Source organism: Protomyctophum parallelum (genome assembly GCF_964188405.1).
Source record: "Protomyctophum parallelum genome assembly, chromosome: 23".
Taxonomy (NCBI): Eukaryota; Metazoa; Chordata; class Actinopteri; order Myctophiformes; family Myctophidae; genus Protomyctophum; species Protomyctophum parallelum.
In genome coordinates this window covers 17,772,304-17,788,833 of record NC_139715.1, presented here as the reverse complement: position 1 = coordinate 17,788,833, position 16,530 = coordinate 17,772,304, and the positions used below count along the sequence as shown (strand labels likewise).

General features: G+C 46.2%; 1 protein-coding gene across 3 annotated transcripts in view; it reads left to right on the top strand.

The window, feature by feature from the left end:
- The window catches only part of LOC310854197 (neuropilin-2-like), a 96,264-nt gene that overhangs the window by 67,070 nt on the left and 12,664 nt on the right, over window positions 1-16,530 (top strand). For 2 of the 3 annotated variants that reach the window (XM_083758734.1, XM_083758736.1), the window contains exons 12-15: window positions 6,951-7,031; window positions 7,719-7,811; window positions 15,391-15,656; window positions 16,250-16,346. In XM_083758734.1, coding sequence (XP_083614860.1) covers window positions 6,951-7,031; window positions 7,719-7,811; window positions 15,391-15,656; window positions 16,250-16,346 — 537 coding nt within the window. The remainder of the gene's footprint in view (window positions 1-6,950; window positions 7,032-7,718; window positions 7,812-15,390; window positions 15,657-16,249; window positions 16,347-16,530) is intronic. The other variant, XM_083758735.1, reaches the window with a different exon arrangement.

The window sequence follows — 16,530 nt, the reverse complement described above, 5'->3', positions numbered from 1 at the left end:
CTCCTCTCCTCTCCTCTCCTCTCCTCTCCTCTCCTCTGAGAGAGAAAGAGAAAACGATCACTAATGTCCCTCTGCTTCTCCGAGTGTCAGGTTCCAATCGCCGTACGACTCTTGTGCGTGCACACACACACACACACACAATTGCATACAGTACACACATGTGATCGATGGTGCTGATGGAAATAGCACAAGGCTTGTCTTTCTATCACAGTACATACTGTGCGTGTGTGTGTGTGTGTGTGTGTGTGTGTGTGTGTGTGTGTGTGTGTGTGTGTGTGTGCGTGCGCGCGTGCATGAACCCCTAAGCACTTAACCCACCTGACAAGATTTCAAACGAAATCCACTTGTTCTTCTCATCACGCTCTTTTATAGGCGTGTGTGTTTGCGTGTCCGTGCGTGTGCGTGTGAGTGTGTGTTTGCGTGTCCATGTGTGTGCGTGGGCGTGCGTGTTTGCGTGTCCGTGTGTGTGCGTGAGTGGGTGTGCAGGCTGCCAAGTTGAGATTTACAGAAAGGCTTTCTACATAATTGAAGAATCTTTTTCTTTTTTTCCCTGATCCAGTCCGTATTGCTGAGTCAGTTTCTTTAGGAGAGAGATGTGACTGTTTTACACAAGAGACCTGTCCCTAGCGCACGCTCAGTGTGTGCGTGCGTGTGTGTATGTGTGCTTATGGTTATATTACTACACACAAGTATATAAGTACAATTTGAGGCATACAAGTAAACACTGTGTTTTATCGCATTATGTTTGTTTACTTCTGAAAGCTGACCGCAGCCATTAAGCTTAATGGAATAATAGCTATTTTAACTATTCTATTTTATCTTATCACAGTAATTCAAAAAAGGTTAAAAACTGTTTTGGAGATGCAACGTTTCCTCCCGACAGGCTAGCGACAATATGCATGGAGTGTGTTCCACTAGTGCATTACCATGCATGCCATGCATCACTGCATTATGTAAGCCAGTAGTCCCCCCTGCAGAGGGAGCTGTCCTGCATGACAAGGCTCTCTCCCTCTCCTGGCACACGTAGGCCCACAGGCGCAGCTGCGTGAGGAGGCTTACCCCTGAGCCAGGTTGAATAATGATATAGAGCCAGTCCTCCTAACGGAGCTCTCTCGCTCTGTCATTTTGCTCATGCGCATGCACACACACGCACGCACGCATGCACATCACACCACACCACCAAAAGACTGCTACAGCATTTGGGCCTGGGGCAAGGTTAGCCTCTCTCTCTCCCTCTCTCTCTCTCTCTCTCTCTCTCTCTCTCTGTGTGTGTGACATTGCCCCTGACACCTCTGCTGTCACACAGTGGAAAGGTCAACGTTTACACAGTGACAGGACATGACCTTTGGAAGCATATTGTTAACAGGCTGCCTGGAATCTTAATGCAGCCGTGCACTTGACTACGTGGGTGTGTGCGTGCATGTGTGTGTGTGTGTAATATAGGGGAGATGTTGTAAGATGTGTACTTAAGACATACCCAGTATCCTCTATTCTTCAACTCAAGGAGGTGAACAAAGTATATACTTGAGTGTTCAAAAGTACAAATTGTGATGTACATTTCCTTGCATTGGCCAGTCACATATTCGTATATATGCTCCTGAATCCACAACCGCGGTCAGATCGGCTATTTTCACTATAGTTTCTATCCCAAGAGAGACCCTTCCTGGAAATGTGGTGGATTCAAAAGTGCAATACCTTTACGCTGCCGGTATTTCTGTTTGAATATAGCAGAGTGAAAGTCAGGAAAAACTGTAAAAAGAAACTGAAAAAGAATACTCGAAAAACTAGTACTCAAGTGTGTGTGTGTGTGTGTGTGTGTGTGTGTGTGTGTGTGTGTGTGTGTGTGTGTGCGTGTGTGCGTGTGCATGCGTGCGTGCATGAACACGCGGTGTTGCTCACGGTGTTAAAAGAATCTCATTAGGTGCGCTAATGACGAACATAAAGGACGTGACATTAACGCACCGGCTAATGTCAGGAGCCGTCACCAGCTGTGGGCCGGGACCCCCCCCCCCCCCCCCCCACACACACACACACACCCCTTATTCCTTTCATGTCTGCCACCTCTCAGCTGAGACCTCTCAACGAGGCCGCCCGCCCGCTCGCTCGTTTCCGGGAGACGTTGAGCGTTCCTTTGCCGCGGTGCATCAATCGAGCGTCACGCCAGAGTGACTCTCATCGCCTCGGTTTTTAAACTATCAGAACCCCAGCATGCCTGTTATGCAGACCGGCTAATATTGGCGAAGAGCGTTTTTTAAGTGTTTTAAGTAGTTAAAGAACAACACGGCTAAAGCCTGCGGCGCTCAACGTTCAATGTCGCCTGCGCATTCAGCCACTTCAACCCGCTCTTCTTGGCGGAACATTCGCTAGAACTACCTGGTCTCAGATCAGCTATACCGTAACACAGGGAAGCTGTCTGATCCTTCCGTACAGAACTACCTGGTCTCAGATCAACTATACCGTAACACAGGGAATCTGTGACCCCCAAGGTCACTGCGGTCTGCGGGCCAGGTCTATCTTAAGGTCACAAAGAAGACCCGCCTAAAGAGAGATTACCGAGCCTTTTCTGTCGTAGCCCCCACATTATGGAATGAGGGATTAGCATTAAAATAATTTTAGAATCAGTCAAAACGTACACCATAGAAACTCTCAACCAGGTTTTGTTAACTAGTTTCTATGGTGTACGTTTTGTTTCACTGTCTGCTGACTGATTTTGTTGTTTTTACCATGTGTTCTTGCTGTTGCTTTTCTGTGTTTCAGCTAGTGTTTTATTTTCCTGTACAGCACTTTGTAAACCTTGCGTTGTAAAATGTGCTATATAAATAAAGTGGATTGGATTTATCTTACCGTCTTAAGGCACTCTGGTTAAAAACGTCTGCTAAATGCCTACATTGCTAATTGTAGACCTGCTATTTATGGCAAAGAGATTTGGCGTAACAAGTTAACAACAGCAAGTACAGTTGCAACGCGGTCCGTTTCTCTAAGAATAGATGGGTTTCAGTGGTTAAGAAAAACAAAAATCCTTCTATGGATGGGTGACTGCCGGGCGTTGACTTCTCGCGGCGCTGCGACATGTTTCGGTGTTTTCTCTGCTCATTGTTTGTCTTTTGCAACAATAAAGCGTGTTGAGTGAGCGCTGAGAAAACGCTGCCTTTTTCGGTCTGCGTGGTGTTAAAGCGCTGATGGCTGCCTCGCCCGGGCCTGAAACCACCGCTAAAGGATACGCCGGGTCCGCTGAGGTCACGTGGAAACCTCGTATGTCTAAAACCGTTGCTTTTTCAAAGGGGGGTCGGGGGGATAACCTACATGTATGGTCCAATGCATCCAATTTAGTTATTCGTATATAGTCGCAAGCTCTTGTTAGTACCCCTTTTGGTGTTTTAAACATTATGTTATACTTTAGCTATTGAAAAATAGTAGATCTACAAGCTCATTGGTCTGCTTTTTTTTTTTTTATCGTGAAAATGTGGTGCAAATTTGGAATATATGTTCCAACGCTTTTAACGTTTTAGAATCTTTGCTTCTGGGGAGGTCCCTGGAACTATATTTTCAGATGGGTGTCGGTGGGCAAATACATGAAATATTGAGAACCACTGATATGGAAACATGAGGTTTTAAAAAAAGGGTTAGGGTTCGACGTCAGGCCTAAATGGGTTAAGCTACAAAGACAAAGTAGAAAGACGGAGCTACGAGGTTTTCGGCGGTCGCTGCCGCTTCGACAGGCGATGATGTGTTCCAGTCGCGGCCGGGGCCTTCATGCTTCCAGATGTCTGCGTGCCGGCGAGCGTGTCAGCGAGCGCTATAGGCCTCGGCTCGACCGATGATGTCACCGGGAGGGACGTCGGCAAAAAATAGAAACACAATGTCGGCTGTTGGAGTTAAGCCCTGAGTTGAGACGAAGCAGGCCGACCGATTAGGGGGATGTATGTAAGAACACAGCAGTGTCTTCCATTACGGTGCCCTGATCAAAGGCACGGCGCGTTGAGCGAAACAGATTGTTTCTTTGCAAATGACTGCACATGGAGTGCTGATTGATATCCGGAGCTCAACCACTTAAACATATGATATATTTGTTTGATCGGGTATTTGTTTTTGGACATTTCTTTTGTGAAATGCCTTCAAATTGGGACGCTAGATTTCAACTTTTTCAGTGTTTTCCTTTGTTTTTGATTTCTTTCTTTCTTTCTTTTTACAGTTATTGGCCTTTTTGACAGGTATATTTCACAGATATATTTCCACAATGACCCTTCCAGATAAGTGTGTTTTTCGTTTTGTTTGCTAGTTTGCTTTTGTACCCATTTTTCTCTCCAACGTACAGTATAGGCTTTATGCCAGCTGATTCCTCCCCACACACATGTCTATGTGTTGTGTATCCTACTGACTCACCTACCAGTGAGGAGCCCCCACCGAGCGTCTGTCCTACCCCTCCTGGCCAACAGTCCCTGCCGACAGGCCGGTGTTCGTATATAGACGCTCGAAAGAGGCCGGATGGACCATGGCAGATTCAAACTCACAACTTTGGCACAACCTCGGTGGGCAGCAATATCGGCCATGCATTCACTCACCCGCAAAGACTATAGAACCTTGAAACGTTAAAACTCTTGTTTTCGTATAAACGTGTGCTGTCTGTAGTTCTGTTCCCACGAGGCCTAACCCACTAACCTGGACCTCCAAAGCCATAGTTTATTTACCATTTGACCCGTATCTATCAGCAGGCATTATATTTTTTTACGTCGCATATTTCCGATGTAACGTGAAATGGAGAAGGGACGAGTCAAAACGTTCACAGCTGTGTTTTAAAAAGAATCCGCGGGACGAGAATAGCTGACGGGAAAGTCTTCCCCGTTGGGCGGGCGGGCGAGCGGCGAGGCGAGGGTGATTCTCTTGTGGACGGTCCGTCCCGTTTGGACATGAGATGAGTTATGGCTGAAATGACGGCGTGACCCGAAACGTCTGCACACACACACGCACACACACACACACACACACACACACACACACACACGCCGTTGCATAACACAGCATGGTGTAGCACCCATCTGCTCCTCATAATGCAGAGCTTTATACCCTCTGCACATTCCTACCGGTGTCTGCTCGACATGTGTGTGTGTGTGTGTGTGTGTGTGTGTGCGCGTGTACAGACGGGAATTGCTATTCTTGTGATTGCAGAATTTGAGAAATTGACAACTCCTAAGAGAATTTGTTGTTTAATGTGTGGGGGAAATGGTTTTTGGAGTTAAAGGCCAAAACCACACCAATGCAACAACTCCTTGCAACAAAACAGCTTTAAGGACATGTCACACCAATGCAACAACTCCTTGCAACAAAACAGCTTTAAGGACATGTCACACCGATGCAACTCCTTGCAACTACAGCCATTGGGGGATAATGGTTACATGCAACTACTCACAACCGTTTGCAAGGAGTTGCATGGAGAGTCATCGGTGCGGTTTGGGCCTTTTAGGATTACAATTGGGAAAATACTGAGGTTAGCGTTAGGCATTTTAGGTTCAGGGTTGGGATTTTCATTTATTTTCTTTGTCATGCACCGAAAATAACCGATCTTCAAGCTCACAGCGCATCGCCCTGTGACACGCTGTGAGCTTGTATTTTCGGCTTTAGGGTAAAAAACGATGCCATTCTTAAAAACGATGCCATTCTTAAAAATGACGCCCTAAACTGCTGATGTCCTCACAACTACAGTAATACAAATGTGCACGTCTGTGCGTGCATCTGTGTGTGTGGGCGAGTCTTCCCGCATGTGTGTGTTTTTTAATGAGCGTATCGCTCGGGATTGATGCGTGTGCGTGTTGTTTGCGGTGGAGGCTGATCCGTGTGTGTCTGAATGCATGTCAGGGAGGCCAGAAGAAGTCATCACCTCTCACTTTCTGCAGCCCGCCTTCCCCTCCCGATGGCGTATGTATGAGTTATGAATTGAGGGGGAGGCAGCAACTCAATACAATAACACACAGGGGGGCGAGCGTGTGTGTGTGTGTGTGTGTGTGTGTGTGTGTGTGTGTGTGTGTGTGTGTGTGTGTGTGTGTGTGTGTGTGTGTGTGTGTGTGTGTGTGTGTGTGTGTGTGTGTGTGTGTGTGTGTGTGTGTGTGTGTGTGTGTGTGTGTGTGTGTGTGTGTGTGTGTGTGTGTGTGTGTGCGAGAGACTGCTAGTGAGAGGCCCGGAGTGTGATCTTTCTGTCCAAGGTCGAGGGGAGTTAAACTAGTCCTATCACTGTGTGTGTGTGTGTGAGAGAGAGACATACACAACACGTCGAGCCCCCCCCCCCCCCCCCAGGGACTCCAGGGGCCCCCCCTTGGCGGCTATCTCTGCCTGGCTCTCACGCTGTGGGTGGGATGGATGCGATTGGTCAGAGGCGGGAGGAGGGGGCGGGACCATGACATCACTGCACGCTTTACGGCCACACTCGTTTTTAGAACAAACAAGCCGCGTCTGACGGCTTCACGAGTTGTGTCTCCAAACCTCCCCGTGATGCGCTATACGGCTCGGTTTCAGATCTCACTTCACTATAGATCTCAGAGGCAAATATTGCACATTATACGACTTGACAACTTTAGCTACTAGTTACTTTGTAGTGGTCCCTTACAGGGGTCTGTAACCGTTGAGAGTACAAATGGACCCGTACGGGTCTGTACCTCTGAGAATGGACCCGTACGGGTCTGTACCTCTGAGAATGGACCCGTACGGGTCTGTACCTCTGAGAATGGACCCGTACGGGTCTGTACCTCTGAGAATGGACCCGTACGGGTCTGTACCTCTGGAGAATGTACGGGTGGTCCTTGACATGTAAGGTATTTGAAGACCCCTCGGGGGCCTCTCTTCGTGGAGTCTTTTCAATGTGACTGGTTCCCTGACTGATGACCTCTGGCCACTGCTTGGCTTTGAACTTTGACCTCATGTTGACCGAGCCTGTGTTTTTTTCCCCCTTGTTCCCATAGAAACCAGCACCCCGGCAGACACGGCCACGCCCACCCTGCCCGCCGGCATGGAAACCAGCACCGCCTCCGTGTCGACGACAGGTGAGATCTACGCATACGCTCACTGGGAGAACAACATACTTAACCCATTCTGACCTGGGATCAGATTCTATAAATGTCTTCTACATCCTGACAGTTTTCTGAAAGACCTATGTTTCTATGTCAGTCGTTCTTCGATTTTTCAAAAATAGCAGACCTACAATCTCGTAGGTCTGATTGTAGATCTGCTATTTTTCAATAGCTAACACCAAAAGGGGTTAAAGTAGCAAAAGTAAAAGTACTCATTATGCAGAATTCCCATTTCAGAAGTATATATACTGTATATATCACGCAAGTTGGCTTTTATTATTGATCATTAACAACGTAAGTGCTATTGGATACTTTTGCTATTCGAAAATACAGCAGCTTTGAATAATTTTTGAAGAATGACTCTGCCAAGTAATATCAACTAAAGCTGTCAAATAAGATGTGTTTGACATGCAGCGGTGCAAAAGTACAATAATATGTAGCGGAAGTCAAGTAAAGGTGCTTTGAAATTGTTCTCGAGTACATCGGTTGACTGTGCATGCACGCGGTTACTTGACAGTACCGCTAAAGTGGATGATGTAAAAGAAACAATGACCGCATAAGAAACCGTAACATATCCATCTCCACAAAGCAAGACGGTGGTGTACATTCCTACATGTTCTCTGACATGACTGACAGTGGTTTCCTCCCTCTGTCCGGCAGCAGGCTCCCATGGTGCGTGTGACTTTGAGCAGGGCCTGTGTGGGTGGACCCATGACCCCAACGCTCCTCTCCTGTGGTCCCTGTACCACCACGGTGAGTGACCCCCACCCACCACCGCGGTCACCCTTTAGACTGCTTTCATTCCATCACACCCCCACGGACATTACACGCTCTTGTTTTACTTTATGTGCTTTTACCGTCTGCTACCGTTTCTATGCTGCTGTATAGAGGGGTTTGCACAAGCATAAACTCCAGTGGCAAAGTGAGTTTAATGTCGTTTAACAGCGTTTAATAATACAATCAGATAAGACTTTTCTGTTTGGATGTCAAGGCCAGAAAGTAGGGGTTTTTTTTTAGGTGTTCCTGCATAACTTAAGGGTATATTGATGATGTCACGTGCATACCCTCTATTTTGGTGTAAGCACAAGGTTGACCAATACAATTGATTTTGACTTGAAATAAACTTTAGGCCAGCGGTTCTCAACTTGTGGGTCCACTGGTGGGCCGTAAGGATATTTTGCGAGTGGGCCATCAAGTGATTGGCCAAAAATGTATGTTTTAAATGATAAAGTTACTTTTAGTTCCATTGATCCAAGCCAGAACACAATTTATTGATCGTTAAAATCTGCGCAGCTGGTTGGATAAAGTAATGCCGGCATATTATTGGTCCCTTTACACCGCTAGAAGAGAGAAAATTGGCCTGGGCCGTGGCTCAGCGGTCCAGGCTGGTAATCCAGTCTGGCAGTGTGCCACGGGTTCGACTCCCGATCCCGACGGCCTTTACTGCATGTCTTCCTCCCCCCCATCTCTCTCCCCATTTCCTTTCAGCCTACTGTCTATCCCCCCATAAAAAAATATAAAATAAAGGCGAAAGCCATAAAAAAAAAGAAGAAGATAGAAAATAATCCATAGGAAAGGCTACAAAAGCATAAATCCCTGTCGCAGCAGAAAAAAACCCATATGCTGTATCTTTTATGAATACGGCTTCACTTGTGAACCGCGAGGGTGTATGAAAGGAAAAGTGAGTCATTATTCCTTCGAGATAGAGGGCGCAGATGGAAGTCTCGGTGATCCTCATCGGGAGGGTATGCGCCATGCAGTAATGGCTGAGCATTAAAATGGCCGAGCAGGGAATGGCATCTCACTCTCTGGAATCTCCCGTTCCCCAACTAAACTTTAATAAGAGCTACTGGCTCTTAACCCCTTTTGGTGTCCCGTGCCGACACGACACGCCAGACAAATCGTGTGACAAGCCGGCAGGCGTTTTTGTATGTGTCAAGCGGGACCTGTAGGCCCCAGATGGAAATGTTGCGTGTGTATGTTTGTACTGTACACTGGGTGACCTAGCAGCCTAAAGGGCCATTCACACTGAGCACTATAACGGCAGCCAGCCAGTGGCGGTGTCGAGCGGCCCGCACCGCTCAGTTCACAGGGGTGTGGTTTTTCTATAACATTGAAAAGTGAGAATATATTGAGAGCGACACTTAAAGGGCCATTCACACTGAGCTCTATAACGACAGCCAGCCAGTGGCGGTGTTGAGCGGCCCGCACCGCTCAGTTCACAGGGGTGTGGTTTTTCTATAACATTGAAAAGTGAGGATATATTGAGAGCGACATTTAAAGGACCATAGAGCGTGCCATTATCAATTCATAGTATGTTGTATAATCACCATGTCCACGAATAGCTTTCATTTTCAGACTGTGTCTGTCTACTTTCTCCATCATCATCATCATCATCATCATCATCATCATACTATAATTCAGTCTGAACGTCTGTCAGAAACACCGCCGTAGCGCCTCACCGCCTGCACCAATCGCTCCCACTTTTCACACAGGCATTGACCATAATAATATGGAGGTCTTAACGAAGCCCATTATAAATTAATAATAAATGTATTAGTAAATTAAAAACGCACACAGGGCGCAGTACCCCTCATGGCCACAAGGGGGGGGGGGTGCAATATCTCACAACGGGTAAGGGCTAGTCATTAAAACTTTACACTTCTAACCTGAATAATTGAGTCAAAGTAGGCTAATGAATTTCATTTCTCAACCTTTTCTCGAGGGGTTCGGTTTTCGGCCAGACTTTTCAAACCAATTCGCGCTTTGAAATCCATTCAAGTGAATCCATAAAGTCAATTATGCCATAACTTAACTTTCACAAGACAAATATAAGCACGTCATGAAGATCACTATGGTGGATACACCATGAAGATCACTATGGTGGATACACCATGAAGATCACTATGGTGGATACACCATGAAGATCACTATGGTGGATACACCATGAAGATCACTATGGTGGATACACCATGAAGATCACTATGGTGGATACACCATGAAGATCACTATGGTGGATACACCATGAAGATCACTATGGTGGATACACCATGAAGATCACTATGGTGGATACACCAGTGGTTTCCAAACCTTTTTAGTTCAAGACTCAGAAGAACTGTGACGTCTCCCTGGCCGTCTCCCGTGACCCAAACTATTGAAAATAGCACACCTATAAGGTTTCAGCGTGTCAATTTGTAGGTCTTGTAGATCAGCTATTTCAGTACATTTTAATTACTTTTATTTTGTTTGATGGCATTTCTTTCAAAGAATGTTAGATTCTTTATTTTTGTGTGTATGTATATATATTTTTTTAAATAATAGAAAAATATATAGAAAACACAACATTTTAATACATACATACAAAAATACATAAAACATACTGCGACCCATAACGCATTCTGGACGGGAACCCCTTTTGGTTTTTTAACTAAGCATTATGTTATACTTTAGCTACTTACAAATAGCAGATCTACAAGCTCATAGCATAAAAATACTGCGCAAATCTTTGAATATATATTCTTTCAAAGCGAACTTTCTTTTCATTTCGACGTCAGGCCTAAATGGGAGCACAGCCAGCACAGTTGGACCACGGATAATTATGATCCTTCAATTATTAAATGCCTGTTCCTGTACCCTCTTGACTCTGAAACACATTTTCATTCCCCATTTTTTTGGGTCTATATTTCTGACGTCTAACCCCAATTAATAGTACCGTGGCCCAGCGTGTCCGTCAAAGCTCGCACAAAAACTAATTTCACCCACTGCACTATGCCTGTAAACATGTGATGTGACGAGTATATATTCTTCATTTCGTCTATTTAGTAGGCTATTTTTAATCTAATGTATTATTTTAAAGTACAGATTTGAATCAAGGAATTTTACTTGTAACAGCAGTTGCATTTCTGTTCTACTTAACAATGCGGCACTAGTGTAACTTTTTGATGAAAAATATGTTATGTTGTCCAATATGGATGGTATAGAGCAGAGGTTCCCAACCACTGGTACTAGTACCACTGGTACTTGTACCAGTGGTACTAGTACCACTGGTACTAGTACCACTGGTGGTACTTGAGCCCCCCCCTCTGGTGGTACACAGAGGAGTCGCCCCAAAAAAGGAGAAAAAAAGACAAAAGTGGAATGAAATATTTATAATACTACAGGTAGTTCTTCTGACCAATCAATTGGTTCAAATAGGCTACCCAGCCGTGCTGAAATGAGCATGACAACACACCTAGCTTTTGATTTGAGAATGGATTAATTAATTAGAAATATCATCAGTTGGGCTGATTAGTGATTTGACAGAGTTTTAACAGAGACAGAGTATGATAATACAATATATAACTTATACAATTGGGGAGGTTGTATTTAGTCTCCCTGCTCTTCCATTGAGACATTTAAGTAAGCCTTGAGGCTCATAGGGGCAGGAGCCTATCTTCTGTTTCTGTAGCGTGATACGGCTTGATGTACGAGTACCCCCCCCCCTGGACATGACGCTGTATGTCACAGGGACTTACCCCCAATCCAACCCTTGATGCTGAGTGCCAAGCAGCGAGGAATAGGGGTCCCATTTTCCCAGAGTCTTTGGTATGACCCGGCCCAGGGATCAAACCCCGGCCTCCCAGTCCCAGGGCGGACACTCGGACACTGAGACATTTAGATCATGTCAAAGGTCTCTCTATTAGCTCAATGGTAAATACATAAATAAATAAAAATCAGCACTTGTGTTAAATCGGGGCTCTATCATGAGTAAGCAATAAGAAAGTGGAGCCTCCTCCGCACTTCCGCTTCGTCTTACAGTCTGCAAATGTATCCCAATCTAAATAGAAATAATCTAAACATACATATCGCTTGCTGCTTTAGCAGAAACGGATATTAAAAAAGTGAGCGGAAATGGATAGGGCAGAAGAGGAGAGTTACATATAAGTAATACATCAGAGTATGTTCCACCGCCACATCTCATCTCATACATCTTCCGAGTGGTGCTTTTAACCAATTTAGGCCTGGCGTCAAAAAAAAAAAAAAATGACAGTTTTCTGAAATACCTACCGTACATTTCTGTATGAGTGGTGCTCAATATTTCATGTCAAGGACCCCAAAAATGATCTGTAATCTGTAAAACCCCCATCTGAAAGTATGTTGTTCCAGGAAGCAAAGATTTGAGTTAAAAATGTTTGCTCTGAAAGAATATATTCAAAGATCTGCACCACATTTTCACCATTTTTCTAAAATAGCAGACCTACAAGTTGAGCTTGTAGATCTGCTAATTTTCAATAGCTAAAGTATAACACAATGCTTCAAACACCAAAATGGGTTCCCGCCCAAAATGGGTTAAGCATTGTACAACATCCCCCCACTCCCCACCACCCCCACAGAAAGCCCATTAGCGGGAACCTGCTAACGAGGGCTTCACAGATTGAGGCCTTGTTTGCTTGGGCCGCTGCGGGACTCCGCCGCCGTGTGAAATGGATTAATAGCGCTCCTTCCATGCTGTACATACATCAGAGCGAGGCCGGCGGAGATTATGAGCTGTCTGCCGTAACAGGACGCAGAGCGATGGGGGAGGGGGGGTGGAGGTGGGTGGGTGGGTGCGCTGTCTGACGATGTTGCGTTCCACCGCCCAGCTGACGGGGGGCTCGGAGGCCGATCCGAGGGGGATCGATAACCTCTTTAGCCGTGCATTCTTCGCTGTATGTCACGTAGCGTGAATAGCAGAGGAAAAAAGAAACCTCACAACATTTAGACGGGCAATTTGTCCATAGGCAATGTATACCAAATGACCGTCTATTATTACCGTATGGTTTGTCGATTCATGCCAGATATTTGTCTTTTCGACAACCGCGTGTATACGTTTGACAAACGTTCGCCTAATTTTGACATAATAGTTTTCACCTATTGTGACATGCTCAGAACAGGGATGCTGGGGCTTCATTGTGGTTTAACGACGGTCGATAAAATGGCTCGTGGAGTCACAGTAGCGTTTGGTGAGCTGAACACAGATATGCGCAGGGCTCTCATGCACATGCACTATATGGCGCACACGAGGTGCAGGTGCGTGAAAAGGCCAAGGGACACACACACACACTGTCCCACGTGCTGTCTGACTCATACCGACACACACATGCACACAAGCACCGCACGCACGTATAGGCGTAGGCATTCACATTCACATTCACATAACAACAAACACACAAACACACAAACACACACACACAAACACTTCCTATAAGAGGTGATTTAATCAGCAAATTGTTGATATTGGACATTTTCCCACAGGAAACACTTATGAAGTTCCTCCCCAGACACCTTGCTATTAAGGAACTCTCTCACACAGACACACACGTCACAAGATCTCATTATTAACATACACAATGTATTGCGTGCGCGCACGCACGCGCGCACACACACACACACACACACACACACGACGAGTCAGAAACGGGCACATACATTCATAATATGCTGTGTGACCGTGTCCCAGTGGAATCGGTGTGGGTCTCTCCAGGCGAGCAGAGCAAACATCCTCTGGGGCGTAAACAGACGTCTTGGCCTCGGTGTTCCTCTGGACAATAATATGCTGTTGTCCAAATCACTTCACCTGGAAGAGGTTAGACCAGACCAGAGGGAGAGAGGAACAGGGGAGGAGGGGGGTTAAATCAGTGCTGCGTGGCGTCTCCGAGTGGTGGTCTCTCTGACTGTAACAGGGCTCCATTCTTCTGTCAGGCATGTGTTTATACGTCGACATCCCCCCTCCATTGTGCGCCAGACAATGTTACTGTTAGTAATTGTTGGTAATTGTTGATTGGTTGGCCTTTTGTTTCACGGCAGCGGCAGAGATTTGAATGTGATCTGTATCTCTATGGGTGTGTGTGTGTGTGTGTGTGTGTGTGTGTGCGTGTGTGTGTCTGTGTCTGTGTGTGCGTGCGTGTGTGTGTGTGTGTGTGTGTGTGTAGAGAGAGAGAGATACTGTAGATCCTCAAACTGCTGTAACCTTGTATTTTTCTTTTTCCATTTCAACTAAACTAAAAGACAAAAGCCTCTTAAAAACGGGTGCTTTTGTATTACGATATAGCGCTGGAATGAGCTTGAGGGGCATGAAACTCTAGGCCGGTTTTGTCATTTGTTTTCCAGTTCAGGTATAAACAACAACAGCAGCAGTAAAAAAAAAAAGAAAGAAAGAAAAGAAAAAACATGGCAGGCATGGTGAGCAAAGCAGCTGCAACTAATAACATTAATAATGGGTGTGTTAGATTTATGTGTGCCCACAGCCATGGATGTGCCACTGGTCAGTGCTTGCACGTTCATACACACACACACACGCACACACACACACACGCGCGCACGCGCACACACACACTTGACTTGAATTTGATCAGTTGCAGCTGTGTTGCTCAGATGCAACTGATTGTTAGAAAAAAATGTAAAGGGCATGTGAGCAGTATTATTTTATTCTTTTACTTGAATATTACATTGTTCAGTAGAAATAAGACACATGCACTGTTTTTGTTTGAAAACCTCTAAAAGAGGTATACATATTTATTTTAATTTTTATTATTTTAAGTTAAATGTCAAAAGGGTAGACGTAATAAGCCTAGGCTTCAGTCTTCCAGTTTTGTATGGAAAAAAATAAACTAAACTAGAGCCTGCCATGTTTTTATATAAGGTCATGGTTTCATCGCCCTTTACGCACAGCATCTCAGCCCTTTAGAAATGGACCCTTGCTCGGGTGGCGCTATGTGGTAAAGTATCCGCACGCTGTCGAGCGTCTATGTACAGTATATACAAACACAAAATGGTCCATGTCCGGTGGAGGGAAGCCGGACAGGGAGGGTGATATTTGTCACTGTTATTCAATTCTATTTCCTGTATGGGCTGTCGCGGCACCTGTCAGCGGGGAGCGTTGGGGGTGGGGGGTGTAAGGACGAAGGCTCTTTGTCCTCCCGGTTTGGGCTCCTTCACTGACTGATACAGGGTGGGGGGGGGGGGGGGGGGGTGTAAGGACGAAGGCTCTTTGTCCTCCCGGTTTGGGCTCCTTCACTGACTGATACAGGGCGGGAACCCCTTTTTGTGTTTTAACCGGTCACGTATGTCGGTGCTACTTTAAATTTCTGTTTACTACAGCACTTATGACGTACATCGTTTTCCAGCCAAGTCTATGTAGTTTAATGTTTGTTTAGGCCAGTAAATGAGAACGCAGACATCATATGGCCAATATTAATCTATCTTGCGCCCCTCCCTTCACACAAGTGTAATGTTTAACACTGTCATATGGAAATGAACACTGGATTCATAAGCTTCTGCCTCTCTCTCTCTCTCTCTCTCTGTGTGTGTCCAGAACTCAACAGCTACCTGTCGGTGGAAGCCAGCCCCAAGACGGCGCAGCAGCGAGCCCGGCTGGTCAGCCCCGTGGTGACGGCCGACACCGGACCCCTCTGCCTGGTCTTCTCCTACCAGCTGTGGGGCGAGGCCCAGGGCAGCCTGAGGATCCTGCTCCGGGACGCCCACCACGAGGAGACCCTCCTCTGGGCGCTGCGGGGAGACCAGGGCCCCGCCTGGAAGGAGGGGCGCGCCATCCTGCCTCGCTCCCCCAAAGACTTCCAGGTAATAATGTGCGATGGAAGTGTATTGTATACAGTTGGAAACCCCTCAATGCACCCCCGAGGGTCCCTGGACCCCACTTTGAGAACCACTGCCCCTAGCACACACACACACCGCACTTTTTAGTGCAGTGTGTGCCGTCTTAAGGGTCTTAAGGGTGGTTTATACTTGGCAGGATATTTAAAGGCGTGATAGACAGACAACACAGGTAATGGGTGTCCGTGGCCTATAATGCATACCAAACTGGCGGACCTTGAAATGAAAAAGGTTCCTTTGGAACCACTGCGTTAAGCAATGCATTCGCTAACATTACTGTGCATCTATTCTGCCCCAACACAGTTAATTTATCTTACTTATGAGGAGGTAACACGGGCGCTAACGTTTCGTCATCATCACCTCCTTCTCTTCTCTCCCTTTCATTCTTGCAACCCCCCCCCCCACCACCACCACCACCATGCTTTTTGCCCTCTCTCTCTCTCTCTCTCTCTCTCTCTCTCTCTCTCTCTCTCTCTCTCTCTCTCTCTCTCTCTCTCTCTCTCTCTCTCTCTTCCTTCCACCTCCACCCTCTCTTCCATGGTCCTCCTCCTGTCCACCAGGTGGTGATGGAGGGCTTCGTGGAGCACGGCACCGTGGGCCACGTCTGGCTCGACAACGTCCACATGAGCCTCGACACGCCGCTGGAGCAGTGCACACGTGAGTCTGCAGCACTCAGACACACACACATACGCATGCACGCGCGCACACACACACACACGCACGCATGCATGCATGCAAAATAATTAAACACATTGGAAATAAATATTTGTACATTTAAAAACAGTGTACATTGGTGACTATAACTATAATCTGCCTGATCTTGAGGTCTACAAAATCAAAT